This window comes from Eucyclogobius newberryi, unplaced genomic scaffold (genome assembly GCF_026437365.1).
Source record: "Eucyclogobius newberryi isolate DKJ021-1_F unplaced genomic scaffold, fEucNew1.0.hap1 SCAF_4, whole genome shotgun sequence".
NCBI lineage: Eukaryota > Metazoa > Chordata > Actinopteri > Gobiiformes > Gobiidae > Eucyclogobius > Eucyclogobius newberryi.
The window spans coordinates 32281076-32309072 of NW_027316056.1; the positions used below are offsets into that span (position 1 = coordinate 32281076).

At 45.6% G+C, this 27997-nt stretch overlaps 1 protein-coding gene across 5 annotated transcripts; it reads right to left on the reverse strand.

Annotated features, from left to right (window-relative positions):
- Window positions 1-1264: 1264 nt before the first annotated feature.
- prom1b (prominin 1 b) lies at window positions 1265-27780 on the reverse strand. Of its 5 annotated transcripts, XM_072462214.1 has the most exons (26): window positions 27368-27779; window positions 15227-15288; window positions 12471-12497; window positions 12204-12409; window positions 11240-11360; window positions 11090-11153; window positions 10919-11008; window positions 10796-10819; window positions 9279-9496; window positions 8844-8918; window positions 8669-8732; window positions 8256-8415; window positions 6202-6354; window positions 5609-5732; window positions 5398-5501; window positions 4715-4799; window positions 4468-4614; window positions 3496-3567; window positions 3323-3415; window positions 3199-3216; window positions 2997-3050; window positions 2844-2924; window positions 2626-2694; window positions 2458-2547; window positions 1864-1979; window positions 1265-1397 (listed from the first exon to the last, which is right to left on the reverse strand). In XM_072462214.1, the coding sequence occupies exons 1-26, from the start codon at window positions 27651-27653 to the stop codon at window positions 1325-1327; spliced, it is 2676 nt and encodes an 891-aa protein (XP_072318315.1). In that variant the 5' UTR covers window positions 27654-27779; the 3' UTR covers window positions 1265-1324. The 5 variants fall into 5 exon arrangements, with proteins under 5 accessions (XP_072318315.1, XP_072318319.1, XP_072318318.1 ...); XM_072462218.1 differs by lacking the exon at window positions 12471-12497 and having other exon boundaries at window positions 27368-27780; XM_072462217.1 differs by lacking the exon at window positions 10796-10819.
- Window positions 27781-27997: the final 217 nt, after the last annotated feature.

Consider the following 27997-nt stretch of genomic DNA (forward strand, 5'->3'; position numbering starts at 1 on the left):
AGTCTTCCGTTTGTCGTTTCGGTGATTCTGCAAAGTTAGAAAAGCGACAATTCCATTTGACCGTACGTGTGATTTCCACGGTGAGAAAATAAACCGGCACTTACCGCATTCAATTCCAGTTTTCCTGGCCGCTGTGGGGAAGAGAATAAAATGAGACCAACGCATTCATACGTGACATGATCCAGGCATAGACAGTACGCATACACGTGGTTATACTGTATAGTTATGATGTATTAGACGCGGGTTCATGCACAGATGGAGCTCTATATGGTTTTTATTAGTAGTAAAACAAAAGAAAAGCACATGCAGCTGAAGTCACTGAGGATTTAAATGTAAGTCCAGAAACATTGATATACTTACCGTTTTACAACAGGAAGTAAGTTGTAGTACCATAAGTCACACATTTTTTCATAGTTTTGGCTGGAGTGAGATTTATACTCCAGAGCGAATTATATGTGATATTATTTGTTATTTTCACACTGGCCACCACAAGAGGGCGCTCTAGGCTCAGTTCTGTCTGTGCCTCATTTAGCTGAAGGTGTTAGCGTTAGCATACGTACACCTATACACCATGTTCCCTCATCTGTTATTATTTTAAACTGCATTTCAAGATGAAATGTCTGTTCTTGGTCTTGGATTTTATCAAATACATTTCCCCCAAACAATGTCACTTATACTCCAGTGCGATTTATATATGTTTTTTTTCCATCTCTATTATGTCGGTGTAATCCCTCATTCGTCCAGGCATGTTCCATACTAGAAAAAAGCTTCAGTTGTAGTCATCTGGACTCAGTTCGAAAAAATAGACGTTTCGACTCTCATCCAAGAGTCATTGTCAATAAAAGAATTTAGGTTGAATAGTAGAATACAGAATAGTATAAATATCGGAGTTCTCGACCTAAATTCTTTTATTGACAATGACTCTTGGATGAGAGTCGAAACGTCTATTTTTTCGAACTGAGTCCAGATGACTACAACTGAAGCTTTTTTCTACTCTTCTCTATTATGCATTTTTTGGCTGGTGCGACTTATACTCCAGACAATACGGTAAGTTGTTTCTCGTATTGTAATTTTGAGACATTGTTTAAAGTGCAATGTTCAAAAGGATTGTATCTTCTGTCAAAGTGCTGCAGTTTATTGCTTGTAAAGTGTCAATAGAAGATCAATAAAAGGATGAAAAAGGCAGTTAATGGCAGTTAATGGCAGTCTCCAGATGGAAAAAACAAAATGAATGAACGAACGGCTGATGAGTTGGTGAGTAGAAGAGGATTTTAAATGAGGACCTTTCGAGTGCCGTCCCGCCGGAGAAGAACGGTCCATCGTGTCACCAGTCGGGGTAACAAGGTGGAGCGGAAGCGCGAGGGAACCGGCTCAGAGTGTCAAAATACGGGGAACAGCTACACATACAAACACACGCACTTTAATTGGACTCATTAGGAAGCAGCGTCGTTCACAAAGTTGGGCCTGCCCCGCCCAATGAACACGCTAAAACGACACACTCGCAATGCAACAAAGGAGTGGGAGACGCTGGTCGAAAGAGAAGCGGACGTGCCATTCAGGCCATGATGTAGGAAATGTAGAAGCTTGTGTTGAAAGAAGAGCAAGAGTCAGTGCAAAGACGAGACGTGGAAGGAAGACACGATGAAACTGGTGCAAAATCACAGTGGATAAGTGGAGTTCATGAAGCAGAAAAGGAAAGAAAAAGCAACAATGACAAGTTTCTGAAGTGACAGAATAAGAAGTCAAGTCGTGGTGTGAGGACGAAAGGCAGAAGACCAAACTTTATGAAAAGAAGAACAATAGTAGGAAAGCTGTGGAGGACAAAACCAGTGGCTATTGGACAAAGTGCACGTAGAAACTCACTCTTCGAAGACGTCCTCTGTGTCCATCCTTCTGTAGTACTTGGCCAGTTTCACGGAGAAGATGATGCTGGGGATGAGCAGGATGCAGCAGCCTCCCAAACCAAACCAGAACGTATTCTAAAAACACAAATATGTTCAATTATTGCAAGAAAATGTATACGTTTTGGTTCTGCTGTGGCTCTTTTGCGTTACTAAAATGTTATTGTACTTGGGACCAATCAAACTCCCCACAGAAAGCATGCGTGTGTGAGCCGTGTACAGTCTGGCTCAGAACATCCTGTCCTCTTCAGCCACACGTGCACACGCTGCAGCCAGGACATAACTGATCCTCTGTTTTATCTACCACACTCCATAGCTTGTCCGGTGTATGATATACATACCTAAACTCTACCGCTCAGCTGTGCCAGAGGCTGAATATACTGAGGGATCTGTGTCTGAGCTCGGGGCTGGGGCGGGGGAACATGCTGTCCTCATATGTGAAAGTGTGCCATGTTGTATTCCTCCAAGCCCTTCAGTATCAATGAGGCGTTCTTGTTCCTGTTCCACATCCTGCTGCACACACACGGACGCACACACACACACGCAGAGTTCTTACCACCGAGTCCACGATGAAGCTGCAGGTCACTATCTCCAGACTGTCTACGATGTTACTGATGGGCTTACACTGTGCCACCTCCGCCGTCAGCTGTGGACACAAACACCTCCGCTAAATACCAATACCGGTCATTCTTTCAGCCAATAGTGCAGGAGGCAGTGTACTCACAGAGTGTTTCACCCAGTTTGTGTACTGTCTGAAGTATCCCACCAGACTCTCTGTGTAGGCTCTTGTCTCCTGAACGAGCACACGGACAATTAAAGAGCGAAATACATTAAAAGATTGCACGTAAACTAAACCTTGAGGTGGAGAATAGGTGCAAAAGTTGTGTGAACCAACAGACTGAGAACACAGATTGTCCCTTTGTCTTGTGTGCGTCTCCTCACCTGTTTGACCACGTGCGAGGCGTTGTGAGTGATGAGGTACTCTGCCGCGTCAATAGCGCTCAAGATATTGTTGACTTTTCCCTGAAATGACAAGTATGTTCACGTTTTGTTCGTTTTAACCCCCAGTGGGAAAAAAAAAGAATGTTCTCTTACTGGCAGCTCCGTGGACGTCCTCGCCAGATGTTTGATACTCTGACTCATTGTGCTCTGTAAGCCAAGAACGTGCAGCGGTTATGTTATGGAACGAGCCGGAACACACACACTCACACACACACACGGAACATCTAACAACAGCACGAATCACAGCACAGCACGGCGTCACGCTCTGCTAGGGCCGGGTCGACGTCAATCTTACCCGCGCTTTGACAAATTTCTGTCACCGTGAGGCACAGTGAGTTCGGAGAGGAGAAAAAGGGAAAAGGCTTGTATTGTTTGTCTGTTTGCGCGCGGGCGTTTGTGGGGCGGGTGTGGGTACTCACCATGGCCTGCTCCAGAGGGAGGACCTGCTCTCGGTGGATTTGCCGTATGCTGCTGGCGTGTCCTTTCAGAGCGTTCTCCAGTGCGCCGCGCGGCTGGTGGGAAAACGAACGGGTGAGGATGCTCGGTTTGACCATGAATCAAAGAGAGGAAAGAAAATCTGACTCGTAATTACCAGGTTGTCGGCCTGAGCTTCTAAATCGGCAGAGAACGAGAGCAGATCCACGAGTGTGACCCCTTTGTTTAGCTGGGAAAATACATCAAATTGTGCATTATTAAAGACGCAAAGAGAACATGGATCTCTAAGGTCCACGTCGTAATGTTCTGGATCAGTTCATAGATGTTTGAGGGATCCTGTATCGCCCGTGACAAACATCACATGACTCTTTAGGGTGACCAGACCTGCCCCATTTACCCGGGACAGCCCTGTGTCCTGTGTCCCACCAGATGAGTCCAAAACCATTGATTTGTCCCAGTTTTATACAAGACATGTCCCAGTTTGACCACTTTAATACCTGCCTAATGTAAAGAGCGAAATATATTGTTGCTTTAGCCTAGGCATGTCCAAACTACGGCCCGGGGGCCAAATGCGGCCCTTAGACCAATTTTTGTTGGCCCTCCGGCTTCCCGCTAAGTTTGTCCAAACAGCAAAAAGTTGTTAACATTTTCTGATTATTATTAGGTTATACCAACCTAATAATAATGTTCCAAGTATTATTAAAGGTGTGGAGGCTCATGGAAACAATGTCAAATGCATTCGACAAATTCAACATTGTTTTTTCTGGCCCTCAGCCCCGTATAAGTCCCTCGGTGAAAAAAGTTTGGACACCCCTGCTTCAGCCAAAATTGAGAAAACCTGACTTTGAAAACTCAAAAGATGCCCTCAATTCCCTCATATACTGACTCACAATTGAACCATGAAAGAAACCATGAACTTAATTAACCCACACTTTTTTACCACGTTATCATTACTCCCAACCCGAGTGTCCCAGTGTTTAATGTGGAAAATCTGGTCCCACGACTGAATGTTCGGCCTTCGATCTCAAAGCCTGTTCTGCAGTACAAAATGTGGGTTTACGGCACATTTCATCACGGCGGGTGGACGTTCTGTCTGATGTGCCCGGTAATCCGCTAACAACGGGCTCACCTCGGCTTGGTACGCCTGGTAGTCCACATGGCCCAGTCCCGCGCCGGCGAAGGCGAGGAGGTTGTCCCTGCCGGCCTGTTCCAGCAGAGAGACGTCCCGCAAGTCCACCTGCACGCTCTCCAGGGTCTTCGAGAGGTCCTTGTTGTACTGCGACGGGAAAGAAAGCACAAATCGAAAAACACACGCATCACTACCGCGGACTCGTTTATTGTGCTGGCTGATCTGGCTGCCATCCCGTCCCGCTTACCACCGTGCGGTTGAGGAAGGAGTTGACGTTGAACAGCGTTTCCAGTTGCAGGGCGTGGTAAAGGCCGCTGTTCTCGAAGCATTCTCTGCAAAAAGGTGAAAGCAAAAACTAAACGTGACCACGCAGTTGCTACAGGACTTTGCTGCGATGTCCTTCCCCAGTCTCATCCCCGTGTTCACGCTACACTGTCCTGTCTAATGAAGCCTGTGGGGCAAAAACTCTTAGATTAACGTCGTCGCTGGAAAGGTCAAAGTCGGAAAAATGTGCGAGTTAATAAGGAGGAATAAAACATGCTTGAAATTAAGAGTCAGCTAACCGTGACTAGCCGACTACAAAATATAATTGTAATCTAATTTTGATCATGGTAATTGTTATCTGGATGATACAGACTAAGACACATACAAAGACCTTTTCTTACAAAGACGGCAGCTTTATTAAAAATCAATTATTTGTCAATATTCTCTCTCTAGAAGCCTTCCGTGACCACATTTAAACAGTTTTTTTGGTTGATAATGTATGAAAAAGTCTCAATGTACAATATAATTAATCGTTTGACAAGACAAACTAATGGAATAAATCCTCACTATTTAGTCGACTTGTTAGTTGTAGCTGTAGTTACGAGATTGGTCAAAACGTGACACAAACTTCAAGCTTTGTCCCGACCAGCATGTGGCACTGTTTACCTGTACATGCTCCCAATGGTCAGGTCGATGTTGGGGTTTTGGAAAAGCATGCCGGGGAGGAAGTTCTTCTTTGCAGGATGAACCAGGAACGGCGTGTCGATGATCTACAGCCAAAACACGAGACACTTTAGTGAATGTGTGACGGGCACAGAGCGGCGGGGGGCGCACAGGGCGTCGCCAGCGAGCAATGGTCGGGCTCAGCATACTGCACCTTGAATATCTGCCTGTTGGCCAGAGGCTCGCACATCATCTTCTCCACGTTCCCGCCGACGACAAACAGAGTGGTCACCAGAGCCATCAACATCCAGGCGAAGAGGAAGGAGAAGCCCACGCCACTGCAACAGCGCCACAGCAGCAAACGTTCAATATCTGATGCTTTTTATCCAAGTATTTAGGGTTAATGTTGGCGTTAGTGAGTAGATAGTCATTGTAAACGGCAATGTTGATGACTTAGCACTAGAAACGCAACAGAAACGCCTACATTGTCTTCATAACGGCAGAATAGATGAACTCATTTCACGTTGTTCTTTGCCATTTACCTGTTTTTGCTTTGGGAAAAGTGTCTACGTGACATTTTAGAACACTACCTGTATCAATCAGTCTTAATTTTCCAGACAATCACGACCGAGTACAGAGATGTGGGCGGGGGTAGGGGGTCGGTGACAATGCGGGACACTCCAACGTGCGGGGATCGATCGAAAGCAGCATTGATAAGTTAATGCTGAAGGCATTAAAGCTCTCCAAAAGCTCATTAAAGCTGATTTTCACATTTCTAACGCTTCTTTCGTAAGCATGTAGACGTACGCCATGAGCAGGTTGCCCCCGGTGTTGGAGAGGCAGCCGCGGGTGGTGGGCGAGGCCTGCTTGTCGTAGCCGCAGGAGCCGCACAGCAGGCCCAGCAGGTTGAAGGCCAGGACCAGGACCACCATGCAGAGGATCACCACGCAGCCGATCCACCTGCAACAAAGAGTGTGACTGTGACCTCAGGAACCAGCTCAACCCGACAGTTCATCTCCGACTGGGCCCGTTAAAACAAGTGTAAGACGCAGGAGTTACAAGAGAAAAATGTCTAAAAAAAGATAAGAAAAGCGTGTATTAATTCACAATAGATCTAGAAACGTGTGCGTGTATGTGTATTGTTTAAAGGTCCCATAACATGCAAAATCGACTTTTCAGAGCTTTTAACCTTCATACATTGCTATTTGTGCTTCATATATGTACCCAGAGTGTTTTTTTGATTGATTCCCACAGTGTTTAGCTATATTACAGACTATCTCCTTTCCTCGAATCTCCAAACTGACGGGCGGTGGGGCAAGACCGCGTCATAAGGGCAAGCACGCGTCATCATCCCCCCCTCTCCACCCCCCTCCCCTTGTTTTTATTCTGTTTGCTTACCTGCTAATAGTATTACCTAGTCTTGTGCTAGCTATTTTTACTTTATTTTATTCTATTATCATTATTTTATTATTATTATCTTATTTATTTTTTTATCTTTTTCTTTTTCTTTATCTATTTTATTTTATTTCCCCCCCTCCATTCCCTATTAAGATAGGAGAGGAGTTTTGTTAATAAGAGATTTTTGTTTCTGTTCATAAGAGTTCTATTAAGAGTGTGTTTTTGAAACTTACTATAATCTGTCTTTCCTCCTGTTTCTACTGCGTTGTAACAACCAAATTTCCCCTTGTGTGGATATTAAAGGATTAAGATCTTGTCTTATCTTATCTTAAGTCGTCGTCTCTGGGCGCGGATCGCCTTCGGCCTCATCGCTGAACGCGCCGGTGACATTACTGGGCTTGTTTTAAGTCACACCTTTTTGCATGTGTGCTTTATAATTGAGACGCGCAGACTCGGTTTAGAGTACGGCTCGACTGAGGAGTGAACGCATGTGGCATAAAGCTCTCATTCTGTCATAAAATATACTCACGGAAGTATGAATGTCACAAAAAAACATCACGATTTATTGATTATTCCCGATTATCGAGACTGCGACTAACTGCGAATTTTTTTTTACATTTAGTTCTATTTTCTGGGCTAAAAAACAAAACAAAAAAATACTAAAATGACTAAAAAGACCAACTCAAGTTAAATATGACAAAAAAAAATGCCAGATAAATATTTTTTTAAACATTTATGTATATTTTTTGCGCTAAAAAACGAACAAAAAAAATTACTAAAATTACAAAAATTACTAAAAGACCAAATAAGTTAAATATGACCCAAAAAACAGCCAGATAAATAAAGTTTTTTTTTACATTTAAGTCTATTTTTTGTGCAAAAAACAAACAAGTAAAATTACTAAAATTACTAAAAGACCAAATAAAGTTAAGGGAGTGTCTGCAGAGCCGCGGCGCGCGGCCGAAAAAGCCATGTTATTTTCGTGCCGGCCGCGCGCCGCAGCTCTTGAAACTGCGCCGCTATTTGACTGCGTTTTAGCGCCGTTTTAGACCACGCCGGGTTAAGGTTAGGGTTAAGGTTAGGGTCAAGGTTAGGGTTAAGGTTAGGGTTAAGGTTAGGGTTAAGGTTAGGGTTAAGGTTAGGGTTAGCCATGAGGCTATAACGGGCTATAAGGGAAATGCCGCGGTCCCTGAAACTGCGCGGCCATTTGACCGCGCGCGGCTCTCCAGCCAGATAAATAAAGTTTTTTTTACATTTAAGTCAATATTTTGGGCAAAAAAACGAACAAAAAAAATTTCTAAAATTGTCACGATTGGTATTTTTTGGTCCTTACGATTATACTGTGACCTGAATAATTACGATAATCGATTAACCGGAATAATCTTGACCTACCTCCATGTAAGACGATATGGCAACGTACATTTATGATAACGAGTAACACAATGACCGCATAATAAACAAACCTGTAAAAGTCCATTTGGTCCACCTGCGGGTAATACGCCTCGATATTCTTCTGGCCTTCGCTGAGGAAAACGGTGAAATTGGCCAGAGACGCTTCGATCGGGAACATCTTGGCAAAGTTGGTGATCTCCGAGCCGGTCTTGTCCAGCATGGCCTTCACTCCTGCAGACACGAGCAGAACAAACCCCGTCATCACACGAGTTATGAACGCGTCTGGCACTTTTGAGATGGAAAATAGGGGAAAAAGGGGGAAAGCAAGCCAGAACTTACGAGGCAGAGCTGAGGACGGAAGCGGCGCGAGAGGGAAAGAAAAGTGACCGGTTATTTTCAGCTCGGTTAGTCGCGTCCAACCGTCAAATCAATCAGTGAAATTAAATTAAAACGTTTAGACTACTACAAAGAGCGGGCGGTGTACCTGCGACCACATTTCTAGTTTGCTCTTTAACCAGTTTGGGCGTGTCATTAAAGGACGAGTAGCCCTGAAAGTGGAGACAAAGGAGAGAGAGGCTGGTGACGGAAAAAAGCAAAGGAGCGTGTTTCGTATTAAAAAAAAAAATTCTGGATACATTTTGAAACGAGACGAGTCCTACCTTCTGAACGATGTTGCTGAGGTCCGTTTTGAGGACATTGTTGACGTTTTCCAAGGCGTGGTTGACATTTGGCAGCTGAAACGAGAATGTCACAACAAAACAGATCGATGAAGTGAATGTATAGATATATATTTAAGGCTTATTACGCTTTAGTGATAAGGAATTACACGCATGACTTATTATTTAACGTTCTGTTCATTGTACGCAGCGATACTGACCATATTGACCATAGAAACAGGTCTTTTGAATTTAACTCTTTTGATTTTAATGGCTGTGCTTTGAAAAATGGCTGTGCAATGTTTGATGGGGGTTTCTCAACTGGTTCATCTGTACTCGTGTATCTTATCTGTGTGTGTGTGTGTGTGTGTCAGTTGTGGGATTGCTTTTATTGGACTTTTATTAGACTAAAGCTCGATTGATTGAGTTATTGATAACCTTGGCGAAGTCCGCGCTGACCCCCAGTTGGGCTAGCGTAGCGCGGATCGCGTTGCACGTGGACGACACGGCTCCGTTGGTGCAGGCCGGGTCGGACAGCGTGTTGGACAGCGACGCCCGCTCTCCGGACAGGCTGTTCTGGAGTTTGGACGTTCCCTCCTGAAGCACCTCCAGAGACGAGCCCACGCTCTCCAGAGCCTCTTTGGACTCGCGCATGGCTGTGAGAACAAAGGTGAAGTGAACGCCGACAAACGGACAAAGGACGTCACGAGAACAAGAGGAGAGATGTTTTGAAGGTGTTTTGATGAAGCTAAAAGGTTCTCGTTCACGCACAAGTCACAACAAACACAAACGGTACGTGAACACCAGAGGGCAAATGGTACGTGAACACCGGGAGGGCAAACGGTACGTGAACACCAGAGGGCAAACGGTACGTGAACACCGGGAGGGCAAATGGTACGTGAACACCGGGAGGGCAAACGGTACGTGAACACCGGGAGGGCAAACGGTACGTGAACACCAGAGGGCAAACGGCACGTGAACACCGGGAGGGCAAACGGTACGTGAACACCAGAGGGCAAACGGTACGTGAACACCAGAGGGCAAACGGCACGTGAACACCCTACGGCACGTGAACACCAGAGGGCAAACGGTACGTGAACACCAGAGGGCAAGCGGCACGTGAACACCAGAGGGCAAGCGGCACGTGAACACCAGAGGGCAAACGGCACGTGAACACCAGGGGGCAAACGGCACGTGAACACCAAAGGGCAAACGGCACGTGAACACCAACGGCACGTGAACACCAGAGGGCAAACGGCACGTGAACACCAGAGGGCAAACGGCACGTGAACACCAACGGCACGTGAACACCAGAGGGCAAACGGCACGTGAACACCAGAGGACGTGAACACCAGAGGGCAAGCGGCATGTGAACACCAGAGGGCAAACGGCACGTGAACACCAGAGGGCAAACGGCACGTGAACAACAGAGGGCAAACGGCACGTGAACACCAGAGGGCAAACGGCACGTGAACACCAACGGCACGTGAACACCACAGGGCAAACGGCACGTGAACACCAGAGGGCAAACGGCACGTGAACACCAACGGCACGTGAACACCAGAGGGCAAACGGCACGTGAACACCAGAGGGCAAACGGCACGTGAAAACCAACGGCACGTGAACACCAGAGGGCAAACGGCACGTGAACACCAGATGGCAAACGGCACGTGAACACCAGAGGGCAAACGGCACGTGAACACCAGAGGGCAAACGGCACGTGAACACCAGATGGCAAACGGCACGTGAACACCAGAGGGCAAACGGCACGTGAACACCAGAGGGCAAACGGCACGTGAACACCAGAGGGCAGCGCACAGCAGTATCACTCTGAACAAACAGCCACAGATTACACGAGGTCACGGGGTGCAAAGCTGTTTACACGAGTCACAGAAGGACAGGCGGGATCAACGGACACCGAGTCACGACCGCAACGTGGACTTCGCTCGCGTTACCTTTGATGGCGCCCTCGACTTTGGCTTCGGTTCAAAAGGGAGCACAAAATGTGGTTAGAAACACACGACCGCCGTTCGTGTCGACAGGTTATTGTGATCTGACCGACGTGGGCAAAACCGTACCTCCCGCCATCCGCAAGGCCGTGTCCAGCGACGGCACCACATCCTTCTCCAGCTGATTCTGGATCCTTCCGCCCAGCAAAGGTCCAATGTCTGTAAAAAAGAAGAAAAAAAAAGGTCAAACATAGACAAACCAGACACAACATTTATGTCAACAGTGAAGGTTTATCTTACTGTCCAGATCGGAGAGCACTTTGTTCTTTGCCGTGGTGTACTGCGCTGTCAAGTACTCGATTTGCTGTAACGAAAGGCACATTTCACGCGAGCAGTTAGACAAAGGAGGGATTTTAGCGCGTCGATGCCATGATTGTTGAGCGGTTTTACCGAGGGGGTGTTGTTGGCCAGGGTCTTCAGGTCCCGCAGGTTGGTGTTGATGAAGCGCCGCGTGCTCTTGATCTGGGTGCTGACGTTGTGATTGGCGGCGTAAGAAATAAGCACTCCCAGACTGAAAAACATGAAATATAAACGCTCAATAACCATGCAGTACTCGGTCTCGACCAGCAGGGGGTGATATCGGTGAAGGTTTATAAGTTACGAGTGGTCAGTAGTTAACAGAATTTGACTTTCTGTAGGATTAAATGGACAAGGAAAGTTAAAACTACTCTTTGTTTTTTCATACTGTGGAAGATTATTGCTAAAAGAACAACTTTTCCATGGAAACAAGCAGGTGGAGGCCAAGTACGAGTCAGGTTTGTGAAGATGAAAGAGATGGAAGTTCTTCTGTTTTTCAGTGCAATAAAAACAACTAAAATGAAAAAAGAACATACTTTTATTTTAGTCTTTTTTTGGCTAAAAGGTTCAGTACTGCGGCTTTAAACGAGAACTATGCTACTCATTCATTATACATCCCCGTGGGGACAAGTTACACATCAGATCTGTGGAGAGGCGAGCGCAGTTAGTGACAATACAGGTTTTTCAAGGTCTTTTTGAGCAATAAAACACCTATAAATGTTTAATGCCTCACTTTAAAAAGTGTGGTAGATCGATCCAAGATGGTAATTTATGTTCACGTAAATAAAACATAATTGAAATAAAGAACAATAATAATGTAACAAATGATTACCTTTCACAATAAGACAGCTTGTTAAAAAAAAGTGACGTACATGTTTTGATTAACTACTAACTATAACTATTGAACTCTGGATGCATTGATCGATCGCATATGTTCTTAGAGATGAGATTAGACATAGTCAGATCAGATGGCGCGTCTACTGCTTAGCAACGCAACCAATGACACAGGGAATGATCTATTATCTATGATCTCATCGTGTGTCACAGTTCAGCTCACACGATGAAGCTGGAGGTAGCGATGAGTGACACGGTGTAGAGTCCGCGCTGGCAGTCGGCGTTCTTCCTCTGCCTCTGGTGCATCTCGCCGCCACAGTTCTCGCAGCAGCGGCACACGCAGAAGCAGGCGGCGATGACGGGCGTGAGCACCACGAACACGAGGCCCACGAGCGCACAGATCAGGAAGCCCGCCTCATAGTGGATCCCCTGGAGATAAACCAGTGTATTTACAATGTGTGTGTGTGTGTGTGTGTGTGTGTGTGTTTACCTGTAGTAACAAGACGACGTTGTCTGGCTGCACCGCAAACGTAAGCAAGAGAACAAACAGTCGGGAAAGAAAGATTAGCTACAAGACAAGCTAACGGCACAAAATATGTAAAAACAAACAAACAAACAAACAAAAACATTAGCCTGACTAGCCAGACTTTTATCTTTTTGTGTTTTTTATTTAAGAAAAAACACAATTCATATGTACAAATAAAATAAATAAAATAAATTTCAAATGCTGATTTAGGAAAAGTAAAGAATAAAATAATAAAACATAATAATAGAAAACACAAATACAAAAAAAAAAGTCCCATTTTGTCCAATTCATGTTAAATTTGTCCAAGTTCAGTCCGTATGTCAGTTACAGCGTTGGTCCAGTCCTTAATCAGAGAATAGCAGCTCTGCTTGTGTACAAGTCTCTCCATGGCCTAGCACCAAGTACATCTTGGGCATGTTAGTGCCATATGAACCATCTCAGACTCTGAGGACCTTAGGAACCGGCCTCCTGCTGGTGCCAGAGTCAGGACTAAACATGGACCGGCCTCCTGCTGGTGCCAGAGTCAGGACTAAACATGGACCGGCCTCCTGCTGGTGCCAGAGTCAGGACTAAACATGGACCGGCCTCCTGCTGGTGCCAGAGTCAGGACTAAACATGGACCGGCCTCCTGCTGGTGCCAGAGTCAGGACTAAACATGGACCGGCCTCCTGCTGGTGCCAGAGTCAGGACTAAACATGGACCGGCCTCCTGCTGGTGCCAGAGTCAGGACTAAACATGGGCCGGCCTACTGCTGGTTCCCAGAGTCAGGACTAAACATTGGATCGGCCTCCTGCTGGTGCCAGAGTCAGGACTAAACATGGACCGGCCTCCTGCTGGTGCCAGAGTCAGGACTAAACATGGACCGGCCTCCTGCTGGTGCCAGAGTCAGGACTAAACATGGACCGGCCTCCTGCTGGTGCCAGAGTCAGGACTAAACATGGACCGGCCTCCTGCTGGTGCCAGAGTCAGGACTAAACATTGGCCGGCCTCCTGCTGGTGCCAGAGTCAGGACTAAACATGGACCGGCCTCCTGCTGGTGCCAGAGTCAGGACTAAACATGGACTGGCCTCCTGCTGGTGCCAGAGTCAGGACTAAACATGGACCGGCCTCCTGCTGGTGCCCAGAGTCAGGACTAAACATGGGCCGGCCTCCTGCTGGTGCCAGAGTCAGGACTAAACATGGACCGGCCTCCTGCTGGTGCCAGAGTCAGGACTAAACATGGACCGGCCTCCTGCTGGTGCCCAGAGTCAGGACTAAACATGGGCCGGCCTCCTGCTGGTGCCAGAGTCAGGACTAAACATGGACCGGCCTCCTGCTGGTGCCAGAGTCAGGACTAAACATGGACCGGCCTCCTGCTGGTGCCAGAGTCAGGACTAAACATGGACCGGCCTCCTGCTGGTGCCAGAGTCAGGACTAAACATTGGCCGGCCTCCTGCTGGTGCCAGAGTCAGGACTAAACATGGACCGGCCTCCTGCTGGTGCCAGAGTCAGGACTAAACATGGACTGGCCTCCTGCTGGTGCCCAGAGTCAGGACTAAACATGGACCGGCCTCCTGCTGGTGCCCAGAGTCAGGACTAAACATGGGCCGGCCTCCTGCTGGTGCCAGAGTCAGGACTAAACATGGACCGGCCTCCTGCTGGTGCCCAGAGTCAGGACTAAACATGGGCCGGCCTCCTGCTGGTGCCAGAGTCAGGACTAAACATGGACCGGCCTCCTGCTGGTGCCAGAGTCAGGACTAAACATGGACCGGCCTCCTGCTGGTGCCAGAGTCAGGACTAAACATTGGCCGGCCTCCTGCTGGTGCCAGAGTCAGGACTAAACATGGACCGGCCTCCTGCTGGTGCCAGAGTCAGGACTAAACATGGACTGGCCTCCTGCTGGTGCCAGAGTCAGGACTAAACATGGACCGGCCTCCTGCTGGTGCCCAGAGTCAGGACTAAACATGGGCCGGCCTCCTGCTGGTGCCAGAGTCAGGACTAAACATGGACCGGCCTCCTGCTGGTGCCCAGAGTCAGGACTAAACATGGGCCGGCCTCCTGCTGGTGCCAGAGTCAGGACTAAACATGGACCGGCCTCCTGCTGGTGCCAGAGTCAGGACTAAACATTGGATCGGCCTCCTGCTGGTGCCAGAGTCAGGACTAAACATGGACCGGCCTCCTGCTGGTGCCCAGAGTCAGGACTAAACATGGGGAATCTGCGTTTCAGTTTTATGCAGCTAAAATCTGGAACATTCTTCCTGAAGATGTGAGACAGGTTCTACTCTCACAATGTTCAAATCTATGATAAAAACAGTTTTGTTTAGCTGTGTTTGACTGAAAGGATTTTCTTTGCACTCTTCTCTTTTATGTCTTAAATTGTTTTGTGATTTCATTAGTTTAGACAATCAGTTGGACTGATTTAAAAAGGATTTAAAAAGGAGTTGGACTCCGAAAACACGTTACCCTTTGTGGCTAGGTGGTAATTTTTTTTATTTAGTTAATTTTATTGCATTTCTGTTTTTGTCATTTCTTTGTGATTTCAATGCGTTTTTCCTGCTGTGTGAAGCACTTTGAATTGCCTTGTGTATGAAATGTGCTCTACAAATAAACTTGCCTTGCCTAATCGTCGGTGCAGTTTGTGTCATACTTTTTCCCAGTCAGAATTACTCAATGTGTTCAAAACACTCAAAATACATGGAATACTAAGAGACAGTTCTAACGTTTATGTTAGCGATACATACCTTTCTCCATTCCTCTATTTTGATGCCGCCCATATTTTGCTGTATAACTTTCACAATGAGATCTGGCAAAAGACAAAATGAGACAATTCATAAATGTGTGTATCATTAGTGTGTGTAAAAGTGTGCATACAGGCAGATAACGAGGTACAGTTTGAGTATAATCCACAGATGTTTACCAGTGATGTAGACAGGCCCAACCGTATGTAGGTCGGCCTGCTAAGCCTACACCTGTGCGGCAGCGACTCGCCCAAACACTTCCTCAGCAGGTAACCGGGGTGACGTCTGCTGCCGTCAAAGTGGACACTGAGGAAACTGACGTGCGCATGGGAGATCTGACTGTATCTCTGGTTATATATTGAACAAAACAACTTAAAAAAAGGGAGATCCAATCATTTCAAACCATCAGTGACCCGCTACTTTTAAATCAAGTGGTCGATTATCCATGCCGACAGAATTCTGCTGTACAAAACCTTAAATACACAAATGAACTGACTTAACTTAAATACAAATACTCTATTGTTCTTCTTTAGTAGAACAATCAGACGCGTGAACAACCTTCTCTTACAACTGTTGTCGGGGGAAATTGTGACTGTTATTTGTCCATTGTCACGTCTCTCCTCAAAGTATTGTGTTTCATTGATCCTCACTGTACTTATGTCATGTACGTGGAGCGTTTTGTGCCTATTACGAGTCCTATATTTCTGTCTACATCGACCTGCCAACGGGATGAAAATGAGCCTGCGTGGCAAATTCTGGCACACGTACATGTTGGACTGACTGATCAATGTGCACCGTCCCATATGAAATAAACATAAACATAAAGGGACAATCTTCTGTCAGTAAACGCATGTGAATAAGATGAGATAAGAGAAGCTTTATTTGTACCATTTATTTGTACACTGTTGTAACACAGATTAGGAAGAGAAACGCTGATTAGGAACGGAATAAATGGAATAAAGTGGAAGTAGAATAATAAAAACAGATAACTTCCTTAAAAATATACTTAAGATCAAAATAGAAACATTACACACTCTTATTTGCAGTAAGTGGCAGTAAGCTACAGTCAGATCAGGAGTCCAATTTGAACTTCAACTGACTTGGCCATTTTCTTTTAGTTTTTCACGATCGGTCGATTTGAGGCGAGAAAACAGATGGAAAGCAGTTTGAAAGCCGTTTGAAAGCCGTTTGAAAACAGATTGAAAGCCGTTTGAAAGCAGTTTTGATGGCACACGACACTTCCAGGTAACGCACACGGTAAATCTGCCCAGGCTGTTGACACGTCTGCTCTGACCCCGAGTGAGGTGAAGCGACACCTTTAAGGTCTTTACGGGAGCCACTGAGGTAATTACCACGCAGCATACGAGCGTTTACCGTTGCCGCCGCACCGCCAGCGCCCCCCGGCCAGCGCCCCCCCGGCCAGCGCCCCCTCGGCCAGCACCCACCGCCAGCGCCCCCCCGCCCAGCTTATGCGTACAAAAGAACAGATCCTGGCTACTGTTCTGTCTTTTCTGTGTTTCATTTTGAGTTGAGTTTGAATTTAAAAAGCTAATATTTTGAAGGCCTTTGTGAGAAAGGTGAAAAGGCGTTGATTGGGGCGCATCTCAGTAAAAGGGGGTCTTTGGTAAGCACATGGATAATCCTCTAAACAGCACCTTCTCCTCCGCCTCGCGTGTGACGCAGATGGAGTCAGGGTTTTTCCTTGTATCTGTACAGTTTTAAAAAGATTGACAAACTGGAGTTGTCTTGACGACACCACCTGTTGTTTCCCGGGTTCTTAGTTAGCATTAGCCACCGACGGCGGCTAATCTTAGACGGCTAAGAGGAGCGACACAGAATGGAGGGGCAACAAAAGGAAAAAAGACAGACATTTGGGGAGAACTTGGCGAGGGCCAGGCCCAACGACGCCCGCGCGGCACGACGACGGCATCGATATGACGGGAATATGATTTGACAGAACGCAACGCGGGGGCGCGTAGTCTAAAGAATGAAGTCTAAAGAGTGAAGTCTAAAGAATGAAGTATAAAGAGTGAAGTCTAAAGAGTGAAATCTAAAGAGTGAAGTCTAAAGAATGAAATCTAAAGAGTGAAGTCTAAAGAATGAAATCTAAAGAGTGAAGTCTAAAGAGTGAAGTCTAAAGAGTGAAATCTAAAGAGTGAAGTCTAAAGAGTGAAATCTAAAGAGTGAAGTCTAAAGAGTGAAATCTAAAGAGTGAAGTCTAAAGAATGAAGTCTAAAGAGTGAAATCTAAAGAGTGAAATCTAAAGAGTGAAATCTAAAGAGTGAAGTCTGAAGAGTGAAGTCTAAAGAGTGAAGTCTAAAGAGTGAAGTCTAAAGAGTGAAGTCTGAAGAGTGAAGTCTAAAGAGTGAAGTCTAAAGAGTGAAATCTAAAGAGTGAAGTCTGAAGAGTGAAGTCTAAAGAGTGAAATCAGAAGAGTGAAGTCTAAAGAGTGAAATCTTAAGCGTGAAATCTGAAGAGTGAAGTCTAAAGAATGAAGTCTAAAAAGTGAAGTCTAAAGAGTGAATTCTAAAGAATGAAGTATAAAGAGTGAAATCTAAAGAGTGAAATCTAAAGAGTGAAATCTAAAGAATGAAGTCTAAAGAGTGAAGTCTAAAGAGTGAAGTCTAAAGAGTGAAGTCTAAAGAGTGAAATCAGAAGAGTGAAGTCTAAAGAGTGAAATCTTAAGCGTGAAATCTGAAGAGTGAAGTCTAAAGAGTGAAGTCTAAAGAGTGAAGTCTGAAGAGTGAAGTCTAAAGAATGAAGTCTAAAAAGTGAAGTCTAAAGAGTGAATTCTAAAGAATGAAGTATAAAGAGTGAAATCTAAAGAGTGAAGTCTAAAGAGTGAAATCTAAAGAATGAAGTCTAAAGAGTGAAGTCTAAAGAGTGAAGTCTAAAGAGTGAAGTCTAAAGAGTGAAATCTGAAGAGTGAAGTCTAAAGAGTGAAGTCTAAAGAGTGAAATCTAAAGAGTGAAGTCTAAAGAGTGAAGTCTAAAGAATGAAGTCTAAAGAGTGAAGTCTAAAGAGTGAAATCTAAAGAGTGAAGTCTAAAGAGTGAAGTCTAAAGAGTGAAGTCTGAAAAGTGAAGTCTAAAGAATGAAGTCTGAAGAGTGAAGTCTAAAGAGTGAAGTCTAAGGAGTGAAGTCTAAAGAATGAAGTCTAAAGAGTGAAGTCTAAAGAGTGAAATCTAAAGAGTGAAGTCTAAAGAATGAAGTCTAAAGAGTGAAGTCTAAAGAGTGAAATCTAAAGAGTGAAGTCTAAAGAATGAAGTCTAAAGAGTGAAGTCTGAAGAGTGAAGTCTAAAGAGTGAAGTCTAAAGAGTGAAATCAGAAGAGTGAAGTCTAAAGAGTGAAGTCTAAAGAGTGAAATCAGAAGAGTGAAGTCTAAAGAGTGAAATCTTAAGCGTGAAATCTGAAGAGTGAAGTCTAAAGAGTGAAGTCTAAAGAGTGAAGTCTGAAGAGTGAAGTCTAAAGAATGAAGTCTAAAAAGTGAAGTCTAAAGAGTGAATTCTAAAGAATGAAGTATAAAGAGTGAAATCTAAAGAGTGAAGTCTAAAGAGTGAAATCTAAAGAATGAAGTCTAAAGAGTGAAGTCTAAAGAGTGAAGTCTAAAGAGTGAAGTCTAAAGAGTGAAATCTGAAGAGTGAAGTCTAAAGAGTGAAGTCTAAAGAGTGAAATCTAAAGAGTGAAGTCTAAAGAGTGAAGTCTAAAGAATGAAGTCTAAAGAGTGAAGTCTAAAGAGTGAAATCTAAAGAGTGAAGTCTAAAGAGTGAAGTCTAAAGAGTGAAGTCTGAAAAGTGAAGTCTAAAGAATGAAGTCTGAAGAGTGAAGTCTAAAGAGGGAAGTCTAAGGAGTGAAGTCTAAAGAATGAAGTCTAAAGAGTGAAGTCTAAAGAGTGAAGTCTAAAGAATGAAGTCTAAAGAGTGAAGTCTAAAGAGTGAAATCTAAAGAGTGAAGTCTAAAGAATGAAGTCTAAAGAGTGAAGTCTGAAGAGTGAAGTCTAAAGAGTGAAGTCTAAAGAGTGAAATCAGAAGAGTGAAGTCTAAAGAGTGAAGTCTAAAGAGTGAAATCAGAAGAGTGAAGTCTAAAGAGTGAAGTCTAAAGAATGAAGTCTAAAGAGTGAAGTCTGAAGAGTGAAGTCTAAAGAGTGAAGTCTAAAGAGTGAAATCAGAAGAGTGAAGTCTAAAGAGTGAAGTCTAAAGAGTGAAGTCTAAAGAGTGAAGTCTGAAGAGTGAAGTCTAAAGAGTGAAGTCTGAAGAGTGAAGTCTAAAGAGTGAAATCTAAAGAGTCAAGTCTAAAGAATGAAATATAAAGAGTGAAATCTTAAGAGTGAAATCTGAAGAGTGAAATCTAAAGAGTGAAGCCTAAAGAATGAAGTCTAAAGAGTGAAGTCTAAAGAGTGAAGTCTAAAGAGTGAAGTCTGAAGAGTGAAGTCTAAAGAGTGAAGTCTAAAGAGTGAAATCTAAAGAGTGAAGTCTAAAGAATGAAGTCTAAAGAGTGAAGTCTGAAGAGTGAAGTCTAAAGAGTGAAGTCTGAAGAGTGAAGTCTGAAGAGTGAAGTCTAAAGAGTGAAATCAGAAGAGTGAAGTCTAAAGAGTGAAGTCTAAAGAGTGAAGTCTAAAGAGTGAAGTCTAAAGAGTGAAGTCTGAAGAGTGAAGTCTAAAGAGTGAAGTCTAAAGAGTGAAGTCTAAAGAGTGAAGTCTGAAGAGTGAAGTCTAAAGAGTGAAGTCTAAAGAGTGAAATCTAAAGAGTGAAGTCTAAAGAATGAAATCTAAAGAGTGAAATCTTAAGAGTGAAATCTGAAGAGTGAAATCTAAAAAGTGAAGCCTAAAGAATGAAGTCTAAAGAGTGAAGTCTGAAGAGTGAAGTCTAAAGAATGAAGTCTAAAAAGTGAAGTCTAAAGAGTGAATTCTAAAGAATGAAGTATAAAGAGTGAAATCTAAAGAGTGAAGTCTAAAGAGTGAAATCTAAAGAATGAAGTATAAAGAGTGAAAAATAAAGAGTGAAGTCTAAAGAGTGAAATATGAAGAGTGAAGTCTAAAGAGTGAAATCTAAAGAGTGAAATCTAAAGAGTGAAGCCTAAAGAATGAAGTCTAAAGAGTGAAGTCTAAAGAGTGAAGTCTAAAGAGTGAAGTCTAAAGAGTGAAGTCTGAAAAGTGAAGTCTAAAGAATGAAGTCTAAAGAGTGAAGTCTAAGGAGTGAAGTCTAAAGAGTGAAGTATAAAGAGTGAAGCCTAAAGATGAAGAAGTAGAAGAAGACGTTAACATTAAAACGTGGACAATCCTTGACACTGACCTGCTCTGAGGGATTACGAGGACTTACACAACGACAAGATCTTATGCTTTCAATTACGCTTGAATTAACCGTATTGACTCAGTAAAAAACACACGTTGATTGTAAACAACACTAAACTGTTCAATGTTGCTCTGTGACAATACTTCTAAAATACAATGTTGCTCTGTGACAATACTTCTAAAATACAATGTTGCTCTGTGACAATACTTCTAAAATACAATGTTGCTCTGTGATAATACTTCTAAAATACAATGTTGCTCTGTGACAATACTTCTAAAATACAATGTTGCTCTGTGATAATACTTCTAAATTACAATGTTGCTCTGTGATAATACTTCTAAAATACAATGTTGCTCTGTGACAATACTTCTAAAATACAATGTTGCTCTGTGATAATACTTCTAAAAAAATACAATGTTGCTCTGTGATAATACTACAAGCGGTTAATAATACATGTCTCTGGGCTATTTTTAACAGGAGCTTTTTAACAGCTACGTGTGGTGTTGTTGTTGTGTTGTTGTTGTTGTTGTTGTTAACGTCTCAGGTTAGTTATTTTGGGCTAGACCAATCCAACAGAAAAGTGCTGAACATGTATTTAATTGTATTACAAATGTGAAATAGTAAAAATGAGGAAAAAAGCAGAAATGTCTCTTTATGTCTTCAATTTAAATACATCAGACACGGTCACAATGTCTGCTCCTGGGTCCTGGGGCAGGTTAAGTGCGTTGCCCGAGGACACGATGGCAGTAACCTGTGGTCCGGACGATTTGACCACTCAAACACCCAATTCTACAACAACCACCAGCAGCTCTCGTTCCACCCGTGCACCTGTACGCACACCACAGTTTGAAACGCACTGCTCCAGATAAATACTCAGGACCCAGCTCTCGCGTGAGGATTCCAAACTGCACTGCTCCCAAGTTTAGGAAAGGATGGATCAAAAACAACACATTTACAATAAACAATAAACATAAACTCTCACCTAAACTCCTCAAACACATTAGGTGCTGAAGTGCATGCACAAACATTCAGCATTATTATTACTATGGTGAGGAAGAATCACAAAACGTTTATTATGTAGACATTTTGATTGAATGATGTCATTGTCTTTGTCACTTCAGCTCTTTTTGTCTGTGTTTTTGAGTTTATATCGTTCAAATAACGATTATGATGATCAAAATCTGATCAGAGTCTGACAGCTGTAGGACACTGTCACCGCACTGAGAGTCTGACCATGACAGCTGTAGGACACTGTCACCGCACTGAGAGTCTGACCATGACAGCTGTAGGACACTGTCACCGCACTGAGAGTCTGACCATGACAGCTGTAGGACACTATCACCGCACTGAGAGTCTGACCATGACAGCTGTAGGACACTGTCACCGCACTGAGAGTCTGACCATGACAGCTGTAGGACACTGTCACCGCACTGAGAGTCTGACCATGACAGCTGTAGGACACTGTCACCGCACTGAGAGTCTGACCATGACAGCTGTAGGACACTATCACCGCACTGAGAGTCTGACCATGACAGCTGTAGGACACTGTCACCGCACTGAGAGTCTGACCATGACAGCTGTAGGACACTATCACCGCACTGAGAGTCTGACCATGACAGCTGTAGGACACTATCACCGCACTGAGAGTCTGACCATGACAGCTGTAGGACACTATCACCGCACTGAGAGTCTGACCATGACAGCTGTAGGACACTGTCACCGCACTGAGAGTCTGACCATGACAGCTGTAGGACACTATCACCGCACTGAGAGTCTGACCATGACAGCTGTAGGACACTATCACCGCACTGAGAGTCTGACCATGACAGCTGTAGGACACTATCACCGCACTGAGAGTCTGACCATGACAGCTGTAGGACACTATCACCGCACTGAGAGTCTGACCATGACAGCTGTAGGACACTATCACCGCACTGAGAGTCTGACCATGACAGCTGTAGGACACTATCACTGCACTGAGAGTCTGACCATGACAGCTGTAGGACACTATCACCGCACTGAGAGTCTGACCATGACAGCTGTAGGACACTATCACTGCACTGAGAGTCTGACCATGACAGCTGTAGGACACTATCACCGCACTGAGAGTCTGACCATGACAGCTGTAGGACACTATCACTGCACTGAGAGTCTGACCATGACAGCTGTAGGACACTGTCACCGCACTGAGAGTCTGACCATGACAGCTGTAAGGACACCATCACCGCACTGAGAGTCTGACCATGACAGCTGTAAGGACACCATCACCGCACTGAGAGTCTGACCATGACAGCTGTAGGACACTGTCACCGCACTGAGAGTCTGACCATGACAGCTGTAAGGACACCATCACCGCACTGAGAGTCTGACCATGACAGCTGTAGGACACTATCACCGCACTGAGAGTCTGACCATGACAGCTGTAGGACACTATCACCGCACTGAGAGTCTGACCATGACAGCTGTAGGACACTATCACTGCACTGAGAGTCTGACCATGACAGCTGTAGGACACTATCACCGCACTGAGAGTCTGACCATGACAGCTGTAGGACACTATCACCGCACTGAGAGTCTGACCATGACAGCTGTAGGACACTATCACCGCACTGAGAGTCTGACCATGACAGCTGTAGGACACTGTCACCGCACTGAGAGTCTGACCATGACAGCTGTAGGACACTATCACCGCACTGAGAGTCTGACCATGACAGCTGTAGGACACTATCACCGCACTGAGAGTCTGACCATGACAGCTGTAGGACACTGTCACCGCACTGAGAGTCTGACCATGACAGCTGTAGGACACTATCACCGCACTGAGAGTCTGACCATGACAGCTGTAAGGACACTATCAGGTTGTATCATATAGATTAGGGCATGATTTGTTACACAATGCTATAATCACTATGTATTTTGAGGAAGCATTAGCTGATGTTTAGCTTCCAGTGGGACACAACTAAGAAGATTACGAGGACTTCCTTTGTCATAATGATCAAAATGTGACAAGTCGTGCTCTCCATAACAACAAAGACCATTCTGTATTATATTATATATGAATGAATGTAAAAGATCCCTTTAAACTGATTGTTTCTCTCTTTGGTTTTTGCATGTAAATAACACACTTCCTATAAACCAAGATGACAGTAATCAGGGCAAACAAACACCCAGACTATGACCCACTTTGTGTGTGTGTGTGTGTGTGTGTGTTTGTATGTGTGAGACAATGCCATCTGTAGCTGTGGCAGCGGTGTGATGTTAGCATTAGCTCTGTGTAGGCTAATCCTCTAATCTACCCACTGTGTATCTCAGGGATAAGATGACAATGCTACTAATATATAATATATATATATATATATATATATATATATATATATATATATATATATATATATATATATATATATATATATATATACACACACACACATACATACATACATACATACATACATAGCCTGGAAGCTTGAGGGTTCTTCAGTATCTTTGCTGTTCCTGCACTGCACTTTTCTGGACCGAGATGTCTGATGTTTTTCCTAGATCTGCTCAAGCCATTTCCCCAGTTTGGGGGTCATTCCTCCTGTTTAGGGGTCATTCCTCCAGTTTGGGGGTCACTGCCCCAAGTGCTTCGATCACTACGGGCACCACCGATACGTTCACGCTGCAGGCCTTCTCCAGCTCCTCTCTGAGGCCTTGGTATTTCTCTAATTTCTCATGTTCCTTTTTCCGGATGTTACCATCCCATGGCACTGCAATGTCCACCACCACGGCTTTCCTTTGACTCTTGTCAACCACCACTATGTCCGGTTGGTTCTCCATTACCATTCTGTCTGTCTGTATCTGAAGTCCCAGAGGACCTTGGCTCAACTAATTTCTTGTTCAATATTAACAATGCATTAACCAACTTTTTTTCCCATCGTTCAACATATTGTAAAAACATTACTTTGTGGGGGAAAAAATCAAGACAAAGCTGTCGTCACTGAGTTGGAAAAGATATTATCCAATGCAAAGAGCCATGTGCGCCAGTATATTAAGGTTTAGGTGCACTTTATTGTCCCGTAGGTAAATGAGTGCATTTGACCCGTCCTTCAGTGCCTGGGGCGTCTCCTCAGGAGCAGTGGTCACTCAGGAGCAGAGCTTTGTGCTAGGCTTGGTCAGGACTGCAGTATGTGGATGCATTTTACCTATTGAACCTGTTTTGGGCTGATGGAGGAAACTGGAGCGCCTGGGGGAAACCCACCCAGACACGAGGAGAACATGCAAACTCCAAACAGAAAGGCCCCGTTATTGACAGTGCAAGGGTGGTCCACCTGCTTCACTGACCGCGCTCAGGCACCTCCAGCTTTAAAGGCCTCTTTTACCAAGAGCTTTCCCTGTCTTTGTTTAGATCAGTTACGACCAGCTCAACTTTGCCTCATTCATGGAACAAAAGCGTCACCTGAAGTGCAACAAGTGCCAAAGATCAGCGCTCCTTGTATCAAACGGCAGGGGGTCCCGGTGCTCTGCCAGGGTCTGCCGCGGTGGTCAAAACTGGAAAGTCCCCGGCAGCAGAAGCATATGGTCCAGTGGATTATGAGGTATTACGCGGTGATGCAGGTGACTGAGAAAGCCTCCTCTAATCGCTGATCTGCTAATTGATTAGCCAGGCCGCGGCTCCGGGCCCCGGCACCAAAATGGGAGCAGCCTTAATGCCCCTGAATCCTATTGCGCCGCGTGTCATCGCCCGACATGATCGCCCAGAGTCGGTCATGGAAGACAAACAAAGCCCTGTACGACTGGGTTAACGAGCGATACCACTGGGTAATTATATGGATCACTGGGTTACCATGTGGCTCACTGGGTTACCATGTGGACCATTGGGTTACCATGTGGATCACTGCGTTACCATATGGACCACTGGGTTACCATATGGACCACTGGGTTACGATGTGGATCACTGGGTTACCATGTGGATCACTGGGTTACCATGTGGCTCACTGGGTTACCATGTGGATCACTGGGTTACCATGTGGCTCACTGGGTTAGCATGTGGATCACTGGGTTAGCATGTGGATCACTGGGTTACCATGTGGACCATTGGGTTACCATGTGGATCACTGGGTTACCATATGGACCACTGGGTTACCATATGGACCACTGGGTTACGATGTGGACCACTAGGTTACCATGTGGATCACTGGGTTACCATGTGGACCACTGGGTTACGATGTGGATCACTGGGTTACCATGTGGACCACTGGGTTATCATATGGACCACTGGGTTACGATGTGGATCACTGGGTTACCATATGGATCACTGGGTTATCATATGGACCACTGGGTTACGATGTGGATCACTGGGTTAGCATGTGGATCACTGGGTTACCATGTGGATCACTGGGTTACCATGTGGCTCACTGGGTTAGCATGAGGATCACTGGGTTAGCATGTGGCTCACTGGGTTACCATGTGGATCACTGGGTTACCATGTGGATCACTGGGTTACCATATGGACCACTGGGTTACCATATGGACCACTGGGTTACCATATGGATCACTGGGTTACCATATGGATCACTGGGTTACCATATGGACCACTGGGTTACCATATGGACCACTGGGTTACCATGTGGACCACTGGGTTACCATATGGACCACTGGGTTACCATATGGACCACTGGGTTACCATATGGACCACTGGGTTACGATGTGGATCACTGGCTTACCATATGGACCACTGGGTTACCATGTGGATCACTGGGTTACCATGTGGATCACTGGGTTACCATATGGACCACTGGGTTACCATGTGGATCACTGGGTTACCATGTGGATCACTGGGTTACCATATGGACCACTGGGTTACCATGTGGACCACTGGGTTACCATATGGACCACTGGGTTACCATATGGACCACTGGGTTACGATGTGGATCACTGGGTTACCATATGGACCACTGGGTTACCATATGGATCACTGGGTTACCATATGGATCACTGGGTTACCATATGGACCACTGGGTTACCATATGGACCACTGGGTTACCATGTGGACCACTGGGTTACCATATGGACCACTGGGTTACCATATGGACCACTGGGTTACCATATGGACCACTGGGTTACGATGTGGATCACTGGGTTACCATATGGACCACTGGGTTACCATGTGGATCACTGGGTTACCATGTGGATCACTGGGTTACCATATGGACCACTGGGTTACCATGTGGATCACTGGGTTACCATGTGGATCACTGGGTTACCATATGGACCACTGGGTTACCATGTGGACCACTGGGTTACCATATGGACCACTGGGTTACCATATGGACCACTGGGTTACGATGTGGATCACTGGGTTACCATATGGACCACTGGGTTACCATGTGGATCACTGGGTTACCATGTGGACCACTGGGTTACCATGTGGACCACTGGGTTACCATATGGATCTGGACATGAGCTGCTGGTCAGTCGTGGGATCTACGGGGAGCACACTTTTGACCTGAATCAGCGATTGACCCAACGCTTGGCCGATCAGCTCTTGATCTGACATCCATACATACTGACGTAGATATATGAACTGTTATGGGTAATTTAACGAGCTAGAGAAGACAATTGTGTCATTTTAAGACATTGTATCTGCGGCGCCACTGAGCAAATATTATCCCACGAGCCTCCGGTGATGACCCTGGACTTTGCCTTGAGTTCAGGACATGTTCTGTGATGTTCTGAGTCAGATCTATGAGCCTGGCTTCAAACTGATTTAAGACACTATTGATTTACTAATAATTATTTTACTTAACAACTACAGGCCTGTTGTTAAGTCACAATATCCACGTTTAACGGTTCGGCGCGCGGTTCAAACGTACCTGCGGGAAAGTTGTTGGGTTGGACCGCGTACAAGAACGCGTGGACCGCGTGGAAGAGCATCCCGATGGCCCCGGGCTCGTAGTACGCGTGGGTGTCGTACACTGCGGCCGGCACGAACCCGAAGTCCAGCGGCGGCGCCAACGGCGGAGAGGCGCGCGGGCGGCGGGAGTCGAGGCGCACGTCCTCCGGCGCGCGGCCCCCCTGGTCCGCCGGCCCCGCGCCATTCGTGCCCCTCCAGCAGAGCACCAGGACGAGCCACGGGACGAGCCACGGCGTCCGCAACATCACGCCGAAAGTGTGACCGAGAGAGCGCGTGGGACCGGGGTTAAGTCCGTGGAGCGCGCGGGGGCTGGAGCGGGGGAGACACCTGTCCTGCCGCGGCTTATCCTCCCGCAGAAGGCTACAAACACGTCCGACACTGAAAGTTTACGAGTGCGTGAGCATGTGGAGGCCCCTAACTCGGGCTCCCTCGGCTCGAACACATCACGCAATAGTCACGGTTTGGAGGGTCCCGGGGGGCGCGCGCTGTAGCCTCAGGGGGTCTCGGCTCTCTCTCATCCGCTGGAAGAGTCTAATCTCACGGACACGGGCGGCTGAAGGAGGCGCGCGCGGGCTCAGAGCTCGTGCAC

Coding starts and splice junctions, on each gene's coding strand:
- prom1b (XM_072462214.1), bottom strand. CDS start 27,653: ATGTTGCGGACGCCGTGGCTCGTCCCGTGGCTCGTCCTGGTGCTCTGC. Junction 4,800..5,397: donor ACCATTGGGAGCATGTACAG/GTAAACAGTGCC, acceptor ACCTTTTTGCAG/AGAATGCTTCGAGAACAGCG. Junction 1,398..1,863: donor ACAGAGGACGTCTTCGAAGA/GTGAGTTTCTAC, acceptor TTGTATGTGTAG/CTGTTCCCCGTATTTTGACA.